Here is an 18,103-nt window from a genome sequence, read left to right as displayed (position 1 = left end):
ATGTGGAAGACCTCCTTTGACTATGTTGAAGACCAGCTTCGACTATCTACGACTTGCTACGACTAACTTCGGGAAATTTGGACACCGAATAGTGGAGAGTGAAGACGACCTCCTTCAACCTCCCTTCGACTATGATGAAGACTATCTACAACTACCTTTGACTACCCTCGATTACCTATAACTAACATGCCGACCTACTATGACCTACTACGACTAAACCTACGAGTTAAAAAAAGTATCGATTTTTTCCATGGCAACCTTTTTGTACTCGCGAACATTTTTTAACATATTGAAAAAAACGCAGCGACCTAGCTAAGGCCTTGAGTACGCTGAGACCACTCTCGAACATGAAGGAGAGTTACGAAGACCTCCAACGACCTTGAGGCGACCATGCTGCGAAGTATGAGTGGGACAGGCCCTTTAAGGATGGTCCAATAAGAGAACTGGAAGAAATTTAGAAAGGCAATTTCAGGGACATGAATGTGCACATCAATTAATTAAAGGAATGGTGATGCACAAGATGCCACGGTTAGGGAATTTCAGAACTTTCCATGATTTCAGAGGCTGGAAGAGTTTGCAGAAATTAAGGATTAAGGACATGAACAGATATAAACAAAAGAGTAACAATTTCAATTATGGAAGACCTATAAGGTATGGATATAAATAATTTATTTCTTAGATCTAAAATCCCCAGGGAGGATAAGATTATTCTCCTAGGAGACTTAACGCCAGGGTCGGCCGGGACCAACACCCCTGGAAGGGTACCATAAGAAAGAAACATCAACTCCAATGGAGCTCAGCAAATGTGCTCAGCACGACCTCATCATCACTAACAACCTCTTTCACCAGAAAAACAAACTAAAGGCATCTTGGAGACACCCATGCTCCAAACAGTGGCATCTCATGGACTATGTCATTATACGAGCCTGGGACTGCCGTGATGTGAAATCACAAGGGCCATGATCGATGCAGATGACTGCTGGACAGATCATCGCCTCATCGGCTCCATGATGTCCGTCAAACTCAAGAGGAAGAGGAGGATTCAAACAAACCAGATCCGGCCAAGGCTGAACCTTGAAAGCCTGGAGGAAACTGCCACCTAGCAGCGATTTCAGGGTTTTCTTGGGGAAAGCCTCCAACAGGAATATCTTGAAGATATTGAAGGGCACTGGAGCCGGCTCAAATCCACCATCCTTGATACCTGTAAAAACAACCTTGGGTGCAAGTCCAAAAAACACCAGGACTGGTTTGACGAGGACAGCATAGAGATAGAACAGCTCATCTCCAAGAAAAGGAAAGCCTTTCGTGTCTGGCAAAATGATGTAACCTGCAAGGCTAAAAGAGCGGCTCACTCCAGAGCCAAGGCGGACATCCAGAGCCGGGTGACGAAGCTTAAGAACTCTTGGTGGACAGATAAGGCTCTGGAAATCCAGAGACTGGCAGACACTGGTGACACCAGAGGCTACTTCAGCGCTATTAAGGCCGTCTATGGTCCAAGCTACCGTGGCTTAACCCCCTGCACTCAAAAGACAGACAAGAACTGCTGAAGGACAATGAGTTCATTAACGCCCGATGGAAAGAGCACTTCCAGGAACTCCTCAACCGTGACAGCACAACTGAACCGGACATTACCCACCGCATCCCCAGAGTCCCATCAGAGAAGACACGGAAGAACCTCCCACTATGACAGAGGTTCAAGATGCCATCAAGAGCCTTAAGAACAACAAGGCCACCGGTCCAGATGGGATCCCAGCTGAGATCTTAAAGGAAGGTGGACCAGAGCTTCTGTACCACATCCACACCCTACTCCTCAAGGTCTGGGAAAAATAACTTCCCTCAGAATGCAGGGATGCTCTGATGGTGACCATTTTCAAGAAGGGGGATAAGGCTGAATGTGGTAACTACAGGGGCATCTCGCTCCTGTCCACAACAGGCAAAGCTTTTCCTAGCTCATGTCCTCGCAAACAGACTTCTACCACTGTCTGCAGAGGTACTCCCAGAATCACAGTGTGGCTTCCGCCCATACAGAGGTACAGCAGACAGGATGTTCACAGCACGCCAACTCCAGGAAAAATGCCATGAACAAAGGCAGCCTTTGTACATGGCCTTCATAGACCTGACAAAGGCTTTTTACTCGGTAAACCGCCTGGCTCTTTGGAGCATACCACCAAGGTATGGTTGTCACGACAAGTACATCAGAATATTGAGGCTTCTACAAGATGGCATGGGTCACTGTGCTCAGCAACCGCAGCTCTGAGTCAAGTCAAGTCAGTTTTATTCGTCACGTGCACATAAAGTGCAGTGAAATGAATTTGCCAGCAGCGGTACAATAAAAAAAGAACACACAATACACAATAAATATTTAACACAAACATCCACCACTGTGGTGGAAGGCACAAAATGTGGTCAGTCCTCCTCCATTTTCCCCCGTGGTCGGGACCACAACCCTCCGCAGGCGACGCTGTGGGCATCCAGTTGTGCAGACTAGGTAAGTCCAGGTAAGTCCTGAATCGGTGCATCCCCACCGGAGACCGCGGATTCAAGATGGTGTAGGCCGCAGGTCGGAGTTCGAAGATCTAAAGTCCCCGAAAAAGCAGCGACTGGACCCCCCTTACGACAATCTACCACCTAATCGACAGCAAGCTACCGACAGCCGGCGACCCAATCGTCGCGACTTAGGACGTCCACCTACGACCACACCTACGACAACCTACGACCACATGGGCGACAACAGAAGTCAACCTACGTCCACCCGCAACAAGATACGTCAAGCAACGATCCTGTCGGCGACAATTCAGTCGCCGGTACCTGTTGCCGGTTGACGTAGGTAGTCGCCAATGAAATTCACCAAAGTCAGCACCCGGCGACAACCAACGTCACCTGGCAACAACCTGCGTCATCCTGGCGACAATCTACGACAGCACCTACGACAGGAGAAGACAAGCTACGTCAAGCCCACAGTTGCCTAAAAGTTTTGAACATTTCAAAATCCAGCGGCGACCAGAAAAACGTTACGACTCTTTAGGCGACTTGAGGAGACTACTCGCAACCATACAGATGGCACCCCCAACCATGTGAAAACTGCCTAGTCGCCTGTAGTCGCCAAAACAATCGCCTAAGTGGGACAGAGGCATTAATCATTTGTCAAGAACAAGCCAAAAGTTAGGTAAATTTAGGGCATTTCCAGTTTAGAATGATGCCAAGAGATCAAGAAACAATAGCAGCAAGTAAGATGGCTTATTTGTACCTGACAGGAATACGGCTCATTGGAGCCTCACAGCACATGTTCGGACTAAATCTTTTTTTTTTAATTATATAGACAGACCCCATAAAGCTTTTTGAGAGAAATGAACTTCATAATAGAATGGCAACTGGAGATCAGTGAGCCAGTTCTAGAAGATAGAACTAAACCAGCTGATTACACAATTGGCAATTGTACATCAATGAAAACTGAGCACACACCCACAGGGAGCACCCAAGGCCTATTGGCGCCATGATGCAGCGGCAGCACCAGCGACCCAAATAACCTGCATAACCCACAGAAGACAACAAAACTATAAACCTACACGTCTCTGCAACATGGGAGGAAACCCGCTCTGCCACAGGGAGCACCTGAGGTAAGGATCGCACTCAGGTCACTGGCGCTGTAAGGTGGCAAGTCTACTGCGGTGCCAGTGTGCCATTTCAAGCTATTGTGCATTTTGTGTCCTTTACTGTTTATTTTGTAGTGTGTTTATTGGCTGTTTTCCATTAATACTGTACATATTAACCCTCCTTATTCGCTTATAGCAGACAATCTGCAATAAAGGACACCGTCTATCTTTCGTGTGGTCCATTATAGAAAGAGTGTACATTATTTGCAATTTGCAGTATGGAAGCAGACATTATAGCAGAACTACCTGCATTGCAAATATTCTTTTATTTTAATAAAACATTGTTCATTTTTCTCGCAAACCACAAAGGCAACAATAAATGGTGACACAGGAAGAAAATTGTTTCAACTTCACATACTAAATAAATATAACCCTTTCTTTTTGAATTGCATTCCACCGTTAAATAATTTACCTCGGAATTCCGGCGTATAAAGCAGTGTTTGAAGCAATGAGTTGAGGTAGCAGGTGCCTCCCTGGTTTTTGATTCCACTGAGGTTACAGGCTGCTCTACGCGCTGGTGGCTCGGTATTTTTTTTCCTTGATTTTCTCCCATTCTCCACTTTGTTATTGCACATGAAGCTAGAGTCTTCCTCTTCCTCAAACATGTCCCCAAACATTCTGCAAGATTTGAGGCACTCAACCTCTCATATGGATGCTTTGGGTAAAAAAATAAAAACTGGATTTCCAGCTTAATAATTTAATGTTATCTCATTCGCAGCAGCATTAGAATTTCGGATTTATTGGCAACTGTAGGTTTGAATTTCAGGCAGTCTCTCTCACCTGGAAAAATAAAGAAAAATAATTACTTCTTAAAAATGAAACAAAAATTATTTTATCTACACCAGTTAGTTTGTAGAGTTATCCAATTGGATTGACTCACTCAGACTTTCTCATAACCCTGTAATTCCGGTCTTATTCTTACCCCCGTTAGTCTGGTTCATTAAAACACCGAGTCAAACACTGGATCAACTAACTTTATTTTCCGAACACAAACACACTACCTATAGGGAGGTTGCACAAAAGGTCACTGGGTCATAGGGCTCGACGCACAGAGCCGCTAAATCCAACTGGAAGACATCCGTCACTTCTGGTATATGTTATTAATGCTAGAAACGCGTACTTTCCTACCTGTTAAAAACCGCCAAAATGTTGAATTTTAGCGCTGAAAAAATTTGTGGGAGTGGGGGTAAGTGTGAGAGATATGTACCCAACTTCAGAATTCCAAACGTGAAGAGAAATGAAGGTATAGAGAAGCGAGAACCGAAGGGACTACATCAGCTAAAGTGCTTGGTAAACATTGAAAATATTGGGAATTATCACATTTGCTCACTGCATTTCATCAAGTAAAGCATTATTTGTGTTTTTTCTTGATTCCTTTGGTATCTAAAAATTCTCAGAAGTGATAAATCTGGCTGTAAAATTGTCTTCAGATGCGTTTTCATTTTTGTATGTAAAAACCCACGAGAACCATGGGCGATTAAAAAAAATTACAGCCAGATTTATCACTTCTGAAACTTTTTAGATGACAAAGGAATAAAAAAACCCCACAAATAATGCCTTACTGTTGATGAAATGCAGTGAGCAAACGGCCAAGCACTCTGGCTGTTGTCCTTTCAGCTCTCGTTTTTATCTACCGTCATTTCTCCTCACTTTTGGAATTCTGAAGTAGGCTAAATGTCTCACACGCTTATCCCGATTTCCATAATTATTTACAGCGCAAAAATGGACAATTTCAGCGGGTTTTAACGGGCCCGCTACGCTGGAAACAATGATAAGTGCCTACATGCAGTACATCGCGTGTAATCCATTTGGTGTAGCGTAGCAACAGTACGGATCATGGGTCGTGACCCGACTGCCGTGCAACCTCCCTATACGATACCTAACCAACGCAGCGGGTCCGATCCTTGTCTCTACTCGTCCAAGCCTTTCAACCTCGTGCGAATAGACACCTCCAGATGGTCAGCACAGTCCCAGTGCTGCCCCAGAAGATCGACACTCTCACGTGCTCTCCCCTCTTTTATACTATATCGGACCCTTGGCGCAAAATACAATGGGGGGGGGGGGGGGCGGGGGGAGCAACCCCGCCAAGCCAATAATAAATAAAGATCCTACAATACATACACAGTTCCCTAACCCAATCACAGAATATCCCATAACATTGTTTCTACAGAAAGTTAATGGAAGACAGTTCCCTTAAGTAAAGAAACATTTTACCATCCTAAAGACAATTCCGATTACAACGACTGGTAATATAACTAAATGTTCCTCATGTTGCTTCTGTATCTTTTGCCAAATAATAATTACCTTAAATTTGTGTCTGATTGTTTACAGACCTCCTGCCACTGAAATAAGATGGCTACTTTAGACTAAAGTAGTACATCTCAAAATAGTTATGTTCTTGGCACACTGAGTTAACCAATATATTTTCTTTTGTCAGAAAAATAACAAATTTCCAGTTAATATTTCAGATTTTGAGATAATGGTTTTTCATACTTCATCTGTTCTATATTTCTGAAATGCTTGCATCCAACAATTCTTTGGGGCATCATGCTCTTACAAGAGGTTTGCTGGCCTCTAAGATGACTTAATTCAGAATGAAATATTACATCAGCCTTCCAGCTGATGATGTTACTGAAAAATTTGCACCAATGGGAAGGTTGGCAGCAGTACAGAATTAAAAAAAATCCAAAACCCAAATCCTGAAAAAACTGAGCAGATCAGGCAGCATTTGTGAAAACAGCAAATAAATTATGAAGGTGCACACCTCAAACCTTCACTATTGTACAGCGAAGTTCATTGGGGATACCTATGAATTTAATTCATTTTCCATGCTCCAAAATACAGAGCACATCCCAAGATATACCGAATGAGTATTTCACTTCTAAATTATGAGTTGGTCATCACAAAATAAAGCTGAAGTTGTCAGAACTCGGTGAACAAGTCGTTCTGGCCAATAATAATTACATTGAGTCTTTTCGGATTATAAGCTTGTACACCGATCTCCAACATTCGTGACATAATGTAAGAACAATAGAAGCTGACGGAAATACACAAATTACACCAGGAACAGCACCGACTGCTGTTCCTGGTGTACTGCTGTTTATGCTTTTCTTGACTAAAGTCCAAAACACTTCCTGTGTTGCTATTTATAGATACAATGGACACCATTATAACAACAAAACCAGGTTGCAAACCAGATAAAGAGAGAATCAGGGGAGATTTTGCAGAAAATCCCTTCTACAAAACTACCCATTTCCACTAATACATTTGCTGAAGTTTTCATTCCTACTCTTGCAACATCCTAAATCAATAAACTTTCCTTCTGCCTTCTTACTGTCCACACTACACAAAATTTAAACAACGAACGGCAGATGATGGTTTGTACCAAAGGTAGACACAGTCCTGGAGATACTCAGCATGCCAGGTAGCATCTCCGGTGGGGAGAGAAGGAAGTGGAAAAATGGGTGTGAATCAAGATGGGGCACATGGAAGAGAGGAGGCAGTTGGTTGGGGGTGGGGAGGGGGGGGGGGGGGGGGGGTTTGAAGGTTAGTTACCGATAACTGAAGAAATTATTATTTGTACCAAAGATAGACACAAAAAGCTGGAGTAACTCAGCGGGTCAGACGGCATCTCTGGAGAAAAGGAATAGGTGATGCTTCGGGTCTACCCAAGGGGAACGTGAGGTTATGAGGTTCTGTTCCTCCAGCTTGTAAGTGGCCTCACTCTGGCATTGAAAAAGGCCCAAGACAGAAAGGACAGTATAGAAATGGGAAGGGCAGTTAAAATGTTAACTGGGAGATCCCACAGAAGTAGGCAGACCTAAAGTGAAGGAAGCTGAAGAATGAGCCAAGACATGAATAAAATAAGGTGAATAGTCACAAAGGTAGGCCCAGGATACCCAGGCTCGAACTAGAGGGCATAGGCTTAACGTGAGAGGGGAAAATTTTAAAAAGGACATAAGGGCAATTTCTTCACATAGAGCGGCACATATGTTCACCACAGATGTGGAGCAAGCTGCCAGAGGAAGCTGCAGTCAAATATAATGTTAAAGTTTTCAAAAATAAATTGAGATGGGTACGTGGATATGAACAGTCTCGAAGGATTTGACTCTCTCCTCCGCGGTCCCACCAAGGAAGACTTTCTGAACTCAACGAACACACCTGGGATTGTGTGACTCTATTAATCCAATGCATAATTAACCTACCAAGTCACTATTTTTTTAGGGCTCGAAATTAGTGGTTGCCCGGGTGCCAATGGCAACTTACAGTCCCGCAGGGCAACCTAAAAGCCATGCCATTTTGCCCGGCTTAGCAAGCACCCTGGACACCTAGTGTTTAATTCTGAGCGGGTCCCCTCTCCATCTCTCTCTCTCTCTCTCTGTCACTCTCCGTCTCCGCCCGCCATCCGTGTCCGGCTCTCGGCTCAGCTCTCCGCTCGGCACGGCTGGCCGCCTTATGCATGCGCACTGCCACGGCCTGCACATCCTCCCCCTGCACATGCGCATGGCCAGCACATCATCGGCCGTGGTTGTGCGCATGTGCAGCCCTACACATGCGCACTGCCACGGCAACTGGTCGGCGTCGACCACTTTCTCCCTCCCTTTGCATTGTGGGAGATCTGGCCGGTCGCTGCCTCATCGCGACCGCTGAAAACCAACGCAGAATCACTCCCTGGAGCTGGAGTAACTCCCTGGAGTAACTCTTGCTTCTTGGTTTCCTGGTCCTTCAAAAATATTCCAAATGGAATTTAAACTGGTGGATCCACCACCACCAAACTCCAAACTCTAAAAAATAACAGCCTATTGCATATTATCTGTTTATATATTATGTATATATATGGTCTATGGTATATAGACACACTGAACTTTTATCTCCTGTTCTGTATTATGTTTATATATTCTGTTGTGCTGCAGCAAGCATGAATTTCATTGCCCTATCTGGGACACATGACAATAAAACTCTCTTGACTCTTGACTTGGACTTAAGAAAAAAATGTTTCTTGGGAAAAAAGAGCTACCTTAAATTTAGTTGTGTCTGGTTGGGTACCTATGGTAGGGTGAAGACTATTCCATGCTTTAATTGTGCGGAGGAACTCCATGGAGCAGCCAGCATCGCTGGATAGAAGAAATTGGGTGACGTTTCGGGTAGAAAACCTTCTTTAGAATTCCTCTGGTTATAGTGTTTTTAGTTTAATTAGTCAAGATACAGCATGGAAACAGGCCCATTGGCTCACCAAGTCCATGCCGACCAGCGATCACCCATACACTAGTTCTATCCCACACATCAGCGACGCAAGTCAAGAGTCAAGAGTGTTTTATTCTCTCACGTACCAGTTAGAACAATGAAATCCTTATTTGCAGCAACACAACAGAAAATGTAAACATAGTACTCTGTAAACAATGTTATAAACGAGAAAACAAAACTCCATTCAGACAGCACCCATAGTCAGGATCAATTCCGGGTCTCTGGCACTTTAGGCAGCAACTTTATGGCCAATGTACTGCCCCAGTCTTGAACTGAATTGAAACACACAGTAGCTGTAAAGGGGAATATAGCGTCACTTAGAGATTTAAGACTGAAAATGGATAGTTTCTTTGTTTTTTAGTAGCCAAAGTTATCAACATATAATTTTTTGTGTGTTGGAAAATAAAATATAGTGGAACAGCTGATGGACTTTCTGCCTCACACGCCAGAGATCTGCGTTCGATCCTGTTCTCTGGCACTGTCTGTGTTGAATTTGCACATTCTCCCTGCAAGCATGTGGGTTTCCTCCCATATCCCAAAGATGGATTGGCTTTGTAGGTTAACTTGTCTCTGTAAAATTGCCCCCAATGTGCAGGGAGTGGGTGAGGAAAGTGGGATAACAGAACTTGTGTGAATGGGTAGACAAAAATGCAGGAGAAACTCAGCAGGTGAGGCAGCATCTATGGAGCGGCGACGTTTTGGGTCGAGACCCTTCTTCAGACTGATGTGAGGGTGCGAGGGAGGGCGGGTGGGAAGAAGAAAGGAAGAGGCGGAGGCAGTGGGCTGAGGGAGACCTGGGAAGCAGAGGAGAAAGCAGGGACTACCTGAAATTGTAGGTCAATGTTCATACTGCTGGGGTGTAAACTGCCCAAGCAAAATATGAGGTGCTGCTCCTCCAATTTACAGTGGGCCTCACTCTGGCCATGGAGGAGGCCAAGGACAGAAAGGTTGGATTCGGAATGGGAGGGGAAGTTGAAGTGCTGAGCCACCGGGAAATCAGGTTGGTTATTGCGAACCAAGCGGAGGTGTTGGGCGAAGCGATCGCCAAGCCTACGCTTGGTCTCACCGATGTTGGGCAGCTGACACCTACAGCAGCGGATGCAATAGATGAGGTTGGAGGAGGTGCAGGTGAACCCCTGCTGGACCTGGAAAGACTGCGTGGGTCCTTGAATGGAGTCAAGGGCGGAGGTAAAGCGACAAGTGTAGCATTTCCTGCAGTTGTAAGGGAAAGTGCCAGGAGAGGGGGTGGTTTGGGTGGGAAGGGGCGAATTGACCAGGGAGTTATGGAGGGAGCGGTCTCTGCAGAAAGCCGACAGGGGAGGAGATGGGAAGATGTGGCCAGTGGTGGGATCCCGTTGTTAGACAAAGCTGGAGAAAATCAGTGGGTGAGGCAGCATCTATGGAGCGAAGGGATAGGCGACGTTTCGGGTCGAGACCCATTTTTCAGACTGATGTCGGGAGGGGTGGGGGGGGCAGGAAAATGAAAGGAAGAGGCGGAGACAGTAGGCTGTGGGAGAGCTGGGAATGGGAGGGGAAGGAGGGAGAAAGCAAGGACTACCTGAAATTGGAGAAGCCAATGTTCATACCGCTGGAGTGTAAACTACCCAAGCAAAATATGAGATGCTGTTCCTCCAATTTGCGGTGGGCCTCACTCTGGCCATGGAGGAGGCCCAGGACAGAAAGGTCGGATTCGGAATGGGAGGTGGAGTTGAAGTGCTGAGCCACCAGGAGATCAGGTTGGTTATTGCGAACTGAGTGGAGGTGTTGTGCGAAGCGATCGCCAAGCCTGCGCTTGTTCTCACCGAGGTTGATCATACGCTGAATAATCCAATCAGATTTTTGTTTAGAAGTGGAAAGAGATAATAGAGATTACATTCATTGCAACGTGTAAAAAGAGATGAGATACTGTATTGTAATTTTGCTGCATGTCATTGTGGTATATATCATGTCTTGATTGGTGAATATGTTTAGTTTGCGACTTTATTTGAAGCAGAAATAAGATGTGAATGCTTCATTGAGCATAATCCCGACTGGTAACTATGCACTTCGTCCAAGCACATTATCACACTCGTCATGCAAGCCATCTTAAATGACCACCTAAACTGTCATTTGGCAACTTAAAGAGCTGCCACGGTTGCCCGGCTGGCAACAGGGAAAAAAAGTTAAGTGAGAACCTGTAGATGTGGGAGGAAACCCTCCGAATAATAAGGAGATTATGCAAACTTCCTGCAGTTAGCACCCAAGGTCAGGATTAAACCTGGGTTTCTCGCATTACGAGTTGTGCCACTGTTCCACCCATTCGTCATAAGGGAACACAAAATCAAATCATAGTTGCCATATAGTGAGAAGGAAGAGTTCTCTTTCGCATCCAAGTGTGTCGCCATCATCCTTCTTGCTCATATATTCTATCGCCAATTCCTCCATACTGACTGTTTTACTTGCTTAAACATTTGATGCTAATTTTGACATGACCACCTGATTTTGTTCGACATTGCATTTGACCAACAATTTTTGTCATCTTTCACTCATATCATCATGCATAGTATTCCAACCCTTATCAAACAAATCAAAATAAACTATTATTCTCTTATGAATGAATGAATGTCTACAGAATGAAGTTATGTCAACAGTAGACACAAGGAACAGTGGATGCTCGTTTACAAAACAAGACAAAGCTGGAATAACCCAGTGGGTCAGGCAACATAGAAATTAGGTGCAGGAGTAGGCTATTCGGCCCTTAGAGCCTGCACCGCTATCCAGTATGATCATGGCTGATCATCCAACTCAGTATCCCGTACCTGCCTTCTCTCCATACCCCCTGATCCCTCAAGCCACAAGGGCAAATTACTTTCCCCAACCAGCTGCCCCTCCCTCGCCCCTCCCTCGGGGGGGGGGGGGGGGGGGGGGGGGGGGGTAAACTCGCATCTTTGGAGAACATAGTCAGGTCAGGACCCTTCTGTGGTAGGTGGGAGAAAGTTGGCAGGAAGGAGGGGCAGGACAAAGCCTACATCCGAGACACCTCACACACCCTACAATAATTTCAATTTCTAGACCCTCATCATCTAATGTTTACCATTGATGTCCAGTCCCTACATACCTCCATCCTCCAAGAGGAATGTCTTAAAGCTCTCTGGTTCATCCTTGAAGAGTCCCAGTTAGTTTCATTCTACTAACACTTTGCTCCATTGGCAAAAACTGTCCTCACACTCAACAACTTTTCTTTTGATTCCTTTCACTTTCTCCAAGTTAAAGGTGGGCACTCACATGGGCCCTAGCTATGCCTGTCTTTTTGTTAGTTACATCAAAGTCCGTGTTCCAAGCATATAGGCATCACACCTCAACTCTTTCCCTGCGATCTCAATGACTGCATCAAGCACCCATGCAGATCTCGCTGATTTCATTAACTTTATCATTAACTTCCACCCTGCCTTCAAATTCACCTGGACTAACTTTGACACCTCTCTCCCCTTTCTTGATATATCGGTCTCCATATCAGGGAACATACTATCAACTGACATCTATTACAAATCACAGGGTTATCTGAACTACATCTCCTCCAAGCTGCCTCTTGCAAAGACACTATCCCCTATTCACAATTTCTCCACTGCATCTAGGATCTGCATTCTAGGACATCCAAGATGTCCTCTTTCTTTAGTAAACATGGTTTCTCTCCTGCTGTCATAGCTGGATCCCTCACCCACATCTCCTCTTCACTCTGCCCCAGACGGAACAAAGATAAGTCCCTCTGATCCTCAGCTTTCACAAGGCTCCACATCCATCGCATCATTCTCTGACATTTGTCACCTTCAACATGATCCCACCACCAGTCACATCTTCCCATCACCACCCCTTTTCACCTTCCACAAAAACCCGCTCCTTGCGAAACTTATTCATTCAACCCGTTCATTAATTCCTTCCCATCCAAACCACTCCTCCCCAGGTACTTTACTCTATTGTTACAGGAGATATAACACTTGTCCCTATAACTCCCCCCTCACATCCTCCCAGGGACCCCAGCAGTCCTTCCAGGTGAGCCGGAGGTCAACATACAATTCCTTTACCTCATCTACAGCATTCGATATTTCCCTATGTGAACTCCTTTACATCGGCGAGACCAAATGAAGACTCAGCGAGCTTTTCGCCAAATACTTGCACTTGGTCTAACAAGACGTGCTGGAACTCCCGGTTGCTAATCATTTTTACTCCCCTTCATATTCATATTGAGACTTTACTGTCTTGGGCCCCCTCTATTGCCAAAGTGAGGCCACACACAAACTGGAGGAACAGCATCTCATATTCTACTTGGGTAGATTACAAACTAATGATATGAAAATTAATTGTTTAATTTTGGGCAATCTTTTTCTTCCTGCTGCCTTCCATGTGCCCCACCTAGACATGCACCCATTTCATCTCTTCCCCTCCTGTTCCACCTATTTTCTCTCCTCTGACTGCACAATTCACACCACTTTCATCACCTCACACAGATGTCTTTACATTTTATCTTTACATGTCTGGCCTTTATCCAAACCATCTGCCTGTCAAAAACACTCCTCACCTGTATCCATCCAGCACTCGCCAGGCTTTGTCCTGCCCCTCCTCTCTTCCAGTTTTCATCCCCCTCCCCCACAATCAGTCTGAGCAAGGGACTCAACCCAAAACTTCACATCCATGTTCTCCAGAAATGCTACCCGATCCATTGAGTTACTCCAGCACTTTGTATCCTCCCTTTTGTCTGCAAGATCACTTTAGGAGATGATCACACAGTGCATCCTTCGGTTCTTTGTTTATATGGTACATCTCACTGCCAAAATGCATTAATAAACACTCAGAATTTTTCCAACTACAATCAACACCAAACTCCAAGGCACTAATCTTAATTTTTCCATAAAATCATTCCTAGCTTTGAAGAAAGTGACAAAAGATGACAATAACTTTTGAGCAGGAAGAAATTGCAGATGCTGGTTTAAACCAAAGGTTTCACTTTTGAAAGGTAGGGATACCAGCAGTATGAACATTTATCTCCAATTTCAGGTAGTCCTTGCTTTCTACCTCCTTCCCCTCCCCTTCCGAGCTTTCCCACAGCCTTCTGCCTCCGCCTCTTCCTTTCTTCTTCCCGTCCCCCCACCTCCACATCAGTCTGAAGAGGAGTCTCAACTCAAAACGTCACCTATTCCTTCCCTCCATTGATGCTGCCTCACCCGCTGAGTTTCTCCAGCATTTTTGTCTACTTTCACTTTTGAGAAGTCAGTAATGAATATTCAGCAAGGAAAATAAGGCAAAATTTAGTATATGGGCAAAAACATTTATGAAATTATGAATATCGAAACAAAGTTTTGCTCTTTACTATCATTCCAGACCATAATGTCTCTGACCCAGCAGTCTGATCAAAGCAAGCCCAATGAATCACAGCACTATGGTACTGCACAATTTTGAGCTCAGCCTTAACCATACAATATATACGGCAGCGGCAGGTTCTGGAAATTTAAAATAAAAAATAGAAAATAACGGAAATATATAGCAGATCAGAGTAATATTTTTGCTGAAGAAAAAACAAACTTTAAAGGCCAGTGACCTTTCATCAAATCTGACCTGCCAAGTATTTTGATGAAAATCTTGAATTTGACGTTTTATGGATTTTTGGTCCTGTAAAAATGCCTTACCATTCCTACTATTAACAAATGGAAGTGAGAGTGCAGCAACTTCACCGAGAACTCCGCCAGCTGTAACTTAAATCCACAGATGGGAGAAGCTTCCAGAAGGAAAAACAATGTTTGAAGGCCCAACAGCAGCCCATGAGTACTCACTACAATCCGAGATGCCGCTATTATTATTATCATCATCATTCACTGTGAGGAAATCTTCGGGATTGAATGACCGGCAGAGAGTGGCAGCATCTCCCTGGGAACAGCGCTTCACCTCATTTATAAACGGCCATTACTCTAAATGCCAAGTAACTGCGCAAACGCAGCAGCGCTGCATGCTGGGCGTTGTAGTGTCAGCACTTTTTTCATTGGCGAGCATGAGCTGGGAGAACTACAATTACCGGCAAGCTTCTGCTCTGTGGGCAAAGAGGTTGTGAGATGCAAAGATCACCGCTCTATGTCTGAAGAAGGGTTTCGGCCCGAAACGTTGCCTATTTCCTTCGCTCCATAGATGCTGCTGCACCCGCTGAGTTTCTCCAGCTTTTCTGTGTAATCACCGCTCTATGATCTTTGGTGAAATGCGAAGCAGGGTAAACCAAAGATTATAGAACAGAGCTCTATAATCTTTGGGGTAAACTGGAGTGACCAGGCGACGCCAGTTGGCAGCTCAACCTCTACCAGTTGCTCATAATTCAATAGTAAAAATGCCGCGGACGCTTGTAATCTGAAAGAAAAACTAATGTCAGATATATTGGATGGATTAGGAAACATCTGAGGAAAAATAAGACATTTATTGGCACACTTTGTACCTGATGCCTTTTTGCAAGTCAGAAGGCTGTGGATTCAGTCAATCCTACAAAGGTAGACTGAGAAGAGTATGTTGACAAGCCAGCGGTGTGTAGAATGGATGCAGTTTTGTTGAAGTTATTTATTGAGGAGGCCCTGTCTAAAATTGATATAAACGTTCCTCCTGTACCATGTCAACAATAACTTATATTTATGCACTGCTATTAATCCAACAAAATATTCTAAAATGTTGCACAGAATAATAGCTAAACACAACTTGACACTGAGCCTGGCGTGATAGTTAACCAAGTGTCTGATTAAGGAAGCTGGTTTCAAGGAATATCTTCAAAGAAGAAAAGAAAAGTAAGAAGAGAGAAAAAGCCCAAGTCTAGACCCAAGCACGTGACATAGCTGTAAATGTTGAGTTATTAGGGTGATTTCACCAAAGGTCAAATGAGCGTAGATCCCCCCTCACGTGACCGAAAATTTTAACTGGAGGACATCTCTCAGTTTGGTACATGTAAGTGAATTGGGAAACACGCACTTTCCCACCCGTTAAAAACATGGAAAACGGCCGATTTTTGAGCTGAAATTTTCTGTGCTAGTCGGGGGACCGTGGAAAGAAAAACAGGCAAAACAAATATAGACAGTGATTGATTAGCTGGAAATCAATGTAGGATTTTAAGTGCTAGGAATTTCGGTTTTCGCTGAATTTCCAAAAGTAATGCTTACTTGGATAAAAGTGACTAGAAATACGATATTTTGGAAAATCAGCAATTGTCAGCTGACTTCCGCTAATCTTGTTCCCCAAACTTTGACTGAAATCGCTTGTGACGACTAGCACAGAAAATTTATCCTTGAAGTTGAATGTTTTTATTGAGAACTGTTTCCAGAATCAAATGCTGGAGAACAGTGTGAGAATGGAATTTGGAACCACTGAGAGAAGCCAAACATTGTTTCTTTCAAATTATAGCTCCTGAAAGACCCTCAGAATATGGTAAATAGACTGATGGAAAGAAAAACAAAAACAAATAATAACCATTGATTATGGATGTAGGAAGCATGTGATAAAATACAAATCCTATCCTTCACATTTTTTATTGGAATGAATGTATTGAGAACTATTCCAGATCAATACAAATTGGTCAACTAGGCTGAAATAATAGTTTGCTGCCCACTTGCTTGGAATCATATTTATCTATTAAGACATACATTGGTAACTAAAATAATATTTGCTGCCCACCTTGTCAACTGGCAAAACACACTGCACTTACAGTACAGTGGCAGTAGAGTAATAGCAATATCACAACGACAGCCAGCTGAGCAGGAGGATCCCTTTGATTTCAGACTGAAATCGCTTTTTCTTTGATAGCTTGACTACTTTGACTACATATCGCCACCTGTTCTGCAGCACCGAACCTGACATTTGCTCTGTATTAGCACCAACAGAAACGTTTCTACTGACCAAATCATAAGGACTCATTGAACACCAGCATCAAGAATCCAGCCAAAGAGAAGCAAAGTTCTACCGCCAATTTGTGTGAATAGTGAGTCAAGTCAAGAGTGCTTGTCATGTGTGCTGAAGAACAGAACAGCAGCATAACAGGTCTGTAAACACAGCACTCATATATAATATATTATATTAAACAACAAAAGTTCAAAATATTAAAAAAATAAAAATAAACAGCATTAATGCAAAAAATCCCAAAGTTTTCTGGGCAACCATGACTGTTTGTAATTTGTTGTTTAGTTGGTATTTGTAGTGTTCAAGAGCCTGATTGTTGATGGGAGGAAACCTCCTGAACCTGTAGGTCATGGTTTTCAAACTCCTGTACTTTCTTCCCGATGGCAAGAGTGAACTGAGAGCGTAACCAGGATGGTGTGGGTCTTGATGCTGAGGCAGCGGCTCTGTAGATCACTTCAATGGTGGGGTTGTCAGTACCTGTGATGAATTAGGTGGTGTCCTGCACTTCTTGTAATTAAGATTCAAGAGAGTTTATTGTCATATGTCCTGATACATGGCCGTCCAAAGGGGGGGTGCATTGGGTGCGACCGCGCCCCCCTATTTTCCCCCAGAGTAAGAAAAAATCCTGAGGAAAAAAAAATAAAAACATTTCGGGGGGAAAAAAAAAATGGAAAAAATCTGGCCCATGGGATAAGGGAGTGCCCATTTCTCCGGGCCCGGGGGGCGGGGTGCGGTGTCTGCCTGCCAGGTCCAGCGTCTCCATCCGCGGCGTCGGAGCATCACCAACGGCTTGCCTGGCGACCATGAGACCGTCCTCCCGTCGCCACGCGGGAGTGGCTGAATTTGAACCCAGCGGCTGTAACCCCAACACCAGACGCCGCTGCGGAGGGGCCCGCTCCCCTCGCCTCCCCCCGCCACCAGGGCCCAAGCCATCTTCCCCCCACGCCACCCCCACTGGGCAATGCCACCCCCGCTGACCCCCGCTGGGCCCACGACACCCCTGCTGACCCCCGCTGGGCCCACGCCACCCCCGCTGGGTCCAAGCCTCCCCCGCTGGGCCCATGCCTCCCCCGCTGGGCCCATGCCTCCCCCGCTGGGCCCATGCCTCGCCCGCTGGGTCCAAGCTGGGCCCATGCCTCGCCCGCTGGGCCCATGCCTCCCCCGCTGGGCCCATGCCTCGCCCGCTGGGCCCATGCCTCCCCCGCTGGGCCCCAAGCTGGGCCCATGCCTCCCCCGCTGGGCTCATGCCTCCCCCGCTGGGCTCATGCCACCCCCGCTGGGCTCATGCCACCCCGCTGGGGCCAAGCCACCCC

General features: G+C 45.1%; 1 protein-coding gene across 1 annotated transcript in view; it reads right to left on the bottom strand.

The window, feature by feature from the left end:
* usp40 (ubiquitin specific peptidase 40) overlaps positions 1-14,877 on the bottom strand; it is a 173,041-nt gene extending 158,164 nt beyond the window's left edge. The window contains exons 1-2 of the mRNA XM_055638361.1: positions 14,558-14,877; positions 4,066-4,433 (exon numbers count right to left, since the gene is read on the bottom strand). Of these exons, the coding sequence (XP_055494336.1) occupies positions 4,066-4,270 (205 nt within the window). The 5' untranslated portion in view covers positions 4,271-4,433; positions 14,558-14,877. The remainder of the gene's footprint in view (positions 1-4,065; positions 4,434-14,557) is intronic.
* Positions 14,878-18,103: the final 3,226 nt, after the last annotated feature.

The sequence above is a fragment of the Leucoraja erinacea genome, chromosome 7, assembly GCF_028641065.1.
Source record: "Leucoraja erinacea ecotype New England chromosome 7, Leri_hhj_1, whole genome shotgun sequence".
Lineage (NCBI taxonomy): Eukaryota > Metazoa > Chordata > Chondrichthyes > Rajiformes > Rajidae > Leucoraja > Leucoraja erinaceus.
This window is presented reverse-complemented; position numbering and strand designations above follow the sequence as displayed.